The 7,734-nt window shown below is 57.9% G+C and overlaps 1 protein-coding gene across 2 annotated transcripts; it reads right to left on the bottom strand.

The window, feature by feature from the left end:
• Positions 1-384: 384 nt before the first annotated feature.
• On the bottom strand, positions 385-4,702 carry NEUROD2 (neuronal differentiation 2). 2 transcript variants are annotated; one of them, XM_011929909.1, is made up of 3 exons: positions 4,322-4,702; positions 3,084-3,193; positions 385-2,891 (listed from the first exon to the last, which is right to left on the bottom strand). In XM_011929909.1, the coding sequence occupies exons 2-3, from the start codon at positions 3,186-3,188 to the stop codon at positions 2,040-2,042; spliced, it is 957 nt and encodes a 318-aa protein (XP_011785299.1). In that variant the 5' UTR covers positions 3,189-3,193; positions 4,322-4,702; the 3' UTR covers positions 385-2,039. The 2 variants fall into 2 exon arrangements, with proteins under 2 accessions (XP_011785299.1, XP_011785298.1); XM_011929908.1 differs by having other exon boundaries at positions 385-3,193.
• Between the last annotated feature and the right edge of the window lie 3,032 nt (positions 4,703-7,734).

The following is a 7,734-nucleotide window of genomic DNA, read 5'->3' as shown; positions in this document are numbered from 1 at the left end:
TTGTTTCTGCCCACTTGCTTTTTGCAACAGTGGGCAGAGAGTTGTAAAATGACCGGCTGTTTCCAACTTGATCATTTTTCAGTGATGAAAAGGTATTTTGTTTTCAAGGGAGGTGCCTGTGCATGTCCGGGAATGAAGAAGTGTAAGGATGTCAGTGCTTTAGTGCTGGGAAGGTGCGAGCCTGGGTTGGGTCCGGGAGGGATAGCTAGTATAGCCCGGTGGGTGTATGTGGGAGCTGGTTAGGGCGGAAATCCTACCCAAGAATGTTCAGGGTCCCTCTCTTTGGCCTCTACACAGTCACTTGACACTCTACCTTCATGACCCCAGCCCCAGCTCAAATCTTCTCTCCCCTCTCAATGAAATGAGGCCACCGTGAGAAACCGGTCCGGCTTTGCATCTCATTTACATAAATATTTATTAATCGTCATTAAACTGAACAGAAACACGCAATGCACTTCGGGTGTCCGACGGGAGTTTCATCTTCGCTACAAGAGGAAGGTAAAATTGCGTGTGTGTGGGTGTGTCGCCTGTGGGTTTGCATTTTTGCATCGTGTATTTGGATGCCTGATCCCCTGCCTCCGGTGGGGAGAAGGTCTCCTTTTGCCTCTTTTTGGGGGAACCTCCAGCAGGAGCCCTCAGACCTCTCCCCGCCCACCCACCAGCTAAAGCCAGGAGGACTCCTTGGACCAAAAAATACTCTCTCCAGACACCGGAAATCGCCCTGCACCTGGCACCCACCGAGGCACAGTCCAGGCAGGGGTGGGGCTGCCCCCAGGTCTCCATCCCCACCCCTCACCCCAGGAGGGGACAGAAGTGCCCGCGGGGAGGAGGAGCCGGCGAGCTCACCTCCTTCTGCCCCCCCCCGGACGTCGGCGCCGGGCCTGTTTGTGCGTGCGGTGTGGTGTGCGTGTGTCTTTCATGCAAACCCTCCCTCCCCAAACCGACCCCCCAACAGTTTGCCATTCCATACAAATTTGGAAACAGGTTTTTAAAAAACAGCATGACGCACAACGGGGACGGGGCGGGGGAGGGCAGTGGCACTGGGGCCCCAAATCTCCGAGTCACTGATTGTAAGAACCTGGGGAGGGGGAGGGGGCGGCGCGGGCCCCCACTTCACCAAAGTGCACAGATCCGCGCTCGGGCGGGGCGGCCCGCGGGCCGGGCGGGGCATCCCGGGGCCGGGCCGGGCCGCGAGGCTCAGTGGAGCCTCCTTGCATAGATATTTGTGTCTTTGATTATTGGTAGTAGTGGTTTTTTTTGTTTGTTTTTTTGTTTTTTGTTTTTTTTGCCTTTTATTGCTTCTAAAAGTCCTTACTGCATTTTCTCTCCGATCCGGACTCTGCGTTCGGCTTCCGTCGCCTCTTAGCTTTTTTTTTTTTTTTTCTTTTGTATGTTTGTTTGTTTAAAAAAAGGAAAAGGAAAAACGGATTCTAGTTACAAATTTTCTTGGCCTCTCTCTCCTCTCAATCCGCTTCCCCTCCCGCCAAAATTAAAATCGCAAAACGTGGAGACTGGAGGTTGGGGGTGAGGGCGTTCCAGGCCCGGGCTCCGGCACCCTGACTTCTACCCTCTTCAAGAAAGAGGGAGCTCCTGGCTCCTTTTTGCCTCGGCAGCTGGGTGTCTGTTTTTAAAATAATAATGAGAGGGTAAAACGCGTTCCATTGCTCAGCTGCCCCCTTACCAACGCCTTGGGCCTGCAGGGAGGAGGGGGAGGAGGAAACCTCAGCGAAGATATTGGGAATGGGGGAGGGGTGTCTCCAGGGAGCGCCCGGAGACTGGTCCCTGGAGAAGCACTCCTTGGGAAAGAGGAGGAGGGAACCCCTTGGGGAGAGAGAAGGCGAGTCCCCTGGGGGAAGCGAGGCCCCTGGGACGGGCCACCCACAGGTAACAGGACTGCGCTGCCCCAGGAGAGCGGCAGGACCGGTGGCCCGCTCCCCGCGCCCGGCGCTGGGGTCGGTGGGGGTGTCCCTGCGCTCTGGGGGCTGGGGATAGCGGGGCGGGCAAAGGCAAAAGAAAAAGAAGGGAGCCGGCGCGAAGTCTCAGTTATGAAAAAACGCATTGAGCTCCTCGTACATGGGGCCCCGGTCGTGGTGAAGGTGCATATCGTAAGACAAGAGATTCTCCGAGTGGACGCCCCCGCGCACAGCCGACGAGCCGAAGACTAGCCCGTGGCCCGTGGGCCGCGAGCCGGGCAGCGCCGAGTAGTGCATAGAGTAGTGGTAGCTTTTCTCGTGGTCGGGCGAGGAGTCCTGCTTGAGCGAGAAGTTGCCATTGAGACAGAGCGGTGGGCTAAGCGGGCCCTCGTACTCGGAGCTGTTGTAGTCCGGGCTCGCGCCGCCACCGCCTGCCGCAGCATACAGCGTCTCGTAGGCGGCGCAGTAGCCGTGGGTCCGCAGGGCGTGCGCCGCGCCGCCGCCCAGGCCGCCGGCCGCCTGGCACTGTGCGCCCGCCAGGCGCGAGCACGGGTACGGGTAGGGGTGCATGGCGAACGGGCCGCCCGAGCCGTGGAAGCGGCCGGCACCGTCGGCGCCTTGCTCCGTGAGGAAGTTGCGCGAGTTGAGCTGCAGACAGCCGGCCACCAGATTGGTGGTGGGCTGCGACAGACCCTTGCACAGAGTCTGCACGTAGGACACCAGGTCTGGCCGCTTGCCGGAGCGCAGGATCTCCGAGAGCGCCCAGATGTAGTTCTTGGCTAGGCGCAGCGTCTCGATCTTGGACAACTTCTGCGTCTTGGAGTAGCAGGGCACCACCTTGCGCAGGTTGTCCAGGGCTGCGTTCAGGTCGTGCATGCGGTTGCGCTCCCGCGCGTTCGCCTTCTGTCGCCGAAGCTTGGAGCGCTCCAAGCGCGCCTTGGTCATCTTGCGCTTCTTGGGTCCGCGCTTCTTGGGCCGCTCGCCCTCCGCCTCGTCCAGTCCTTCTTCCTCCTCCTCTTCCTCCTCCTCCTCGCCCCCCAGCTCGCCTTCCTCCTTGACCTCGGCCAACGTGGCCTCCGGCCCCTCTTCTCCACGGAGAGGAACTGGCTTGGCCGCCCGGGCTGGTCCCGGAGCCCCCGGCCCGGGCGCAGGCGGTGGCGGTGGCGGCGCGTCGCCCTTGTCGCTCCTCGGCTCGTCGTCTTCGCCGTCGCCCCAGCTGGCGAACTTGGGCACGTCCGAGAGAAGGCCGGGCTCGCTGAACAGGCGGGTCAGCATGGTGCCTGAGGGCGCCCCGTGGGCGGGAAGGGGAGACAGAGAGCACAAAGTGAGGGGCACGCTGGGGTCACGACGTCCCCCACAACCCGCCTCCACCCCCGAGTCTCGTGCAGGCTCCTGCCTAGGCTACCCTGGATGCCCACCTCCGCCGCCTGCCCCGCCCAGAGCCGGCCCAGCCCTACCCGGCTGCTGGCCTGGGATTTCGGCCCAGGCCCTCTCCCCGGCTCTGGGCCCCGGCTCCGCCCCTCGCTTGAATCGGGGGCTGCTCCCCGCGCCTGCCTCTTCTCAGGGTCAGGGCGGAGACCGGGTGGGGGTTTTAGGGACCAGATATCTTTGCCAGGGGAGGCGGCGCACTCGCCCTGAAAGCCTGTTCTCTCCTGGCAGTGGAGAGAGGCTGGTCGGCCGCCGGTGGGGACAGCTGCCCCGCTCAGCGCTCTCGCGGCCCGGGCCCCTCGGCCCAGCTCCCTTATCCCTCCCGTGGCTCTCACCCCCACGCTCCCTAATCCAATTTGCAACTTGGCTGCGCGCCGCCCCTTGCTTGGCCCCCACCCCCGCACCCCCAATTCCAGAGGCGGGAGGATCGTCTCCTCTAGCCGATGCGTCCCCAGCTCCTGGAGCCGGCTCTGGGCGGTGAGGACTGAAGCAGCAGGACATGGGGAGGAGACTGAGAGAAACGAGCCCAGTCCGTCCCCCCTACGGTCAGGGACCCCCTTCCCCCTTCAAGCTGCCTCCCTCCCACACGGCTCTTCAGATCTCGTTGTGTATTTGGGGATTGATGGGGAAAAATCCAAATTTGTTTGTTTGCTTCCCTTTTTTTTGGTGGTGGGGAAAGGTCGCAGGTTTTTTGGGACAACCATGGAGGGGTCCTCCGTCTCGGCCTCTTCTCATCTACCCCTCCGTGATCCTGCCTCCCCCCACCCCCCACCGAGCCCATCGCAGGCAGAGACACCTCCTCTGCAGCCCCCTGGGCTGCAGCCCCTAAGGGAGAGAGAATCTGGGGCGCCTCCGATGCCCACCCAATGAAGGGGGCATCATCCCAGGAAGGAGGTATTTGAGGAACCTCCTTTCGGCCGAAGCTGCCGCCCCCCCTCCTAACCGGCGGGTCAGATCTAGCTCCCTTTCGGACAACTTACCTCGGAGAGGAGTCAAGGGGAGAGGGGAGGGGAGGGGGGGAGGGGGGCAAGAGAGAGAGGGGGGAGAAGCGGGATCTTCTCGCTTATTTCATTGTTCCCCCATCTTCAGGGAGCGGGGGCAGCGGCTCCTCAAGGCGGCGGGCGCCGGCGTCTTCAGAGCGCCATGCGAACCGCGGAGCGAGTGTGGCATCTCTACCAGGCGGGGTACCAGCCTCTATGCCAGGCCATATGGGCTTGGCACGTCACGGGCAGCAGCTATCACATGAGAGACGGTGATTGGCATGCGTCTGCACTGGGGGAGAGCCGGCTCCCCCGGGACCCGCCGCCATCTGTCACTCTCTACTCCAAAAAAAAAAAAATTAAATAAATAAAGGAAATAAATAAATATTTCTACTGCCCTCCCCTCCCCGCCCAACGCAGGGAAAGCAGGGATTGAGAGGAAGGTGGGAGGAGTTGCCCCCCTGGATATAGAGTCCCCCGCATGGGAACAATGGGGTGGCAAGGCTGGACACTGGGGACTCGTGGTAGCCAATTCTATCCTCCCTCAGGGTCCCCCTCTGTCCATTTCCTCCCCTGCAGGCCCCCAAGGTGGGTCAGGAACCAGACCCTGGGCTGGGGAGAGGGGACCTCTGTGCTTGCCCCCACTCCCCAGGAGGGTCCCCTTGGCCACAAAGGGACAGCTGAGGCCCCCTCCCGGGATGGCTGTAAGGGGCGTCCCTGGCCCGAGCCCCATAGGTAGATATTGGCACCATGCCATCCCTCATCCCTGTCTGCCCCTCCCCCACCCGCCCTCACGCACACACAACATATGTGGCTAAACAAAATTCAAACCAAGGGAAAGACAGAGAAAGGGAAAGATGTGCCTGGATGTCTGTGCCTCTGCATGGGCGTGTGTGTGTCTGTGGGGACATGTGTGTATCTGTGGAGTCAGCCGATGGGAGATCTTTCTTTGGTTGTTGGGGGCGTATCCATGTTAGGGTGGAGGTGGGGAGGGGCTGTGAGATGAGCCTGTGCACCACCCATCTGGGGGTGGAGGGGAGGGTCTAAGTCTGGATTCCTAACCTAGAAACCTCTCACTCTCCTCCTCCCACTGTCAGACAGGTGACCAGTCCACCAGCGGCTTTCTCTCTTGGCCTTCAGACTTGGTTATTTGAGGGAGGAGGAACAGGCAGTGCTGAGAACTGCCTAAGTTCCTGGATGAGACTCAAGCATTCTCTTCCCCTTGTGAAAAATCTGAAAATACTGAAGCCAACCCCAGTAATCCCAAGAGTGGCCAAGGGGAGGTAGGTCAGACAGGTGTCTTGATAAGGAAGGTAGAAATTGCTGTTTTATCTTGTGGCTCACCTTTCAACCCTCTCACTGGGCCAGATGCAGATACAAATGGCACAGGTTGAAGAGGTGGCTTTGGATACACACACACACACACACACACTGTCATGCACACACACATACACACACATATGCATGCATACACATGCACACACATACCTGTTCCTCACCCTGTGGTGTGGAAAAATAGAGAACACACCGCTACTCAGATAGACACATGTATGTGAGCAGGATCACAGCCTGGTGTAGACAGACCCTTGTCCACACCCCATTTCGGGCATTTGTGTGTTTTAGACCCACATTTCATGCCCCTCCAGACACTCTGGTTGACATATGCACACAACTTCAATTATACTTTCAGCACACACATGTTGATGTCCACCATGTGCCAAGCACTGTGGTGGTACAAAAATGAGCATGGGGAGGCCTTTACCCTCAGTCTGGGTGGGCAGGCTCTCTCCCTCTAGGAGGCTCCCCAGGGACCTTGGTAAGACACTGATCTGATGTTGGGTAGGCTGGATTAAGTTCTAAATAGAGACACACATCAGGAGGCCTTGGAGATAGGGGTGCTAGTGCTGCCTGAGACTCTTGATGCTGCCTGAGTCACTTGGCCAGGAGTTGGAAGTAGCCTGAGAATGTACCTCTCCAACTCCTCCTCTTACGGAGGCCCATGGAGGGAAACTGACCTGCCTAGGAACACAGAGGGGAAGCACAGAACTGGGCCTAGAACTCAGGCACTTGACCCACAGGCCAGTGCTCCACTTATAAGCCCACAATCTGCCTTAGTGGTCTCTAAAAATAAGCCTACCATGGTTCCCTTCATTCACGGAGCCTGGGTCTGCAAGGGGAATCTCATCTATGGCAGATAGTTGGGGTGGGGGGATTCTGGGCATGGCAGAGAAAGAGGCCAAAGGATGGGCCTTGGGTAGGCCAGAGACTCAGGAGTGCTGGCCAGCCCCCACCAAGTCTGGGCACAGCCTCGAAGGCTTTGCAATCCCTTTACTGAGGCAGGGTCCTCAATTCTGACTAGCAGCCTTTTTCCTGGAGTCTCCTGGCTCTGTGGTATTTCGATTACATGCCCATGCTCTGGGCTTCTGATTCCTGGCCAACCCCATTACCAACTTAAAAAAAATGCTGGGCCCAGCACAGTGGCTCACACCTGTAATACCAACAGTTTGGGAGGCTAAGGCCAGCAGATCCCTTCAGCTCATGAGTTCGAGACCAGCCTGTGCAACATGGTGAAACTCTGCCTCTGCCTAAAATACAAAAATTAGCCAGGCATGGCGGTGCATGCCTGTAGTCCCAGCTACTCTGGAGGCTGAGGTGAGAGGATTGCTTGAGACCAGGAGGCAGAGGCTGAAGAGAGCTGTGATCACGCCACTGCACCCCAGCCTGGGTGATAGAGCTAGACCTTGTCTCAAAAAATAAAAAATAAAAAAATGCTGAATGCTTTGAGCAAGTTATATAACATGTCTTGGTCTTGATTTCCTCATCTGTAAAATGGGACAAATGATGCTACACCCTCATAGGGCTGTTGTTAATACTAAATGGGATAATCCATGCCATGAATGAGCCTCCAATAAATGCCAACTCTTAATTAAAACACCTTTACAATATTATGCTTACAATGTTAATTTGTTTGCCCATACCCCTCCCCACACACATTCAGAATGCTTGCTCTATATAGAAACTGAATTTTTGTTGAATTGATGGGCAAGTGAATGGATGAATAAGTGGACAAATGCTTCCTTGGGGGAGAAAGTTGTGCCTTCTTGCCTTCTCCCTTGGACACTGAGGGCTGGGTTTAACCCACCAGGGGTCTCACAGGCCCCTCCAGGCAGGAGGCAAAAACTTGTTCAGGATAGGGGAGCCCTTGGGTGGGGGGTTCCTGCCACCCTTCCAGGCACCTGTCAGGAATGACCTCAACTCTCTGGGTCTGAGAAGCTCCCCTCAGCCACCCGGAGAAGGAGGCCTGAGGCTGGGGCTGCGCACCTGAGGACTTCATCCCTTTCGTTCTGTCTCCTGCCTCTGTCTTTTCTTCCTTCAGAAAAATGGAACAAGTTTTTCTCACTCGACACATTTCA

This window comes from Colobus angolensis, unplaced genomic scaffold (assembly GCF_000951035.1).
Source record: "Colobus angolensis palliatus isolate OR3802 unplaced genomic scaffold, Cang.pa_1.0 Scaffold83, whole genome shotgun sequence".
NCBI lineage: Eukaryota > Metazoa > Chordata > Mammalia > Primates > Cercopithecidae > Colobus > Colobus angolensis.
The sequence above is the reverse complement of the archived record's forward strand: the minus strand, read 5'-3'. Positions and strand labels throughout refer to the sequence as shown.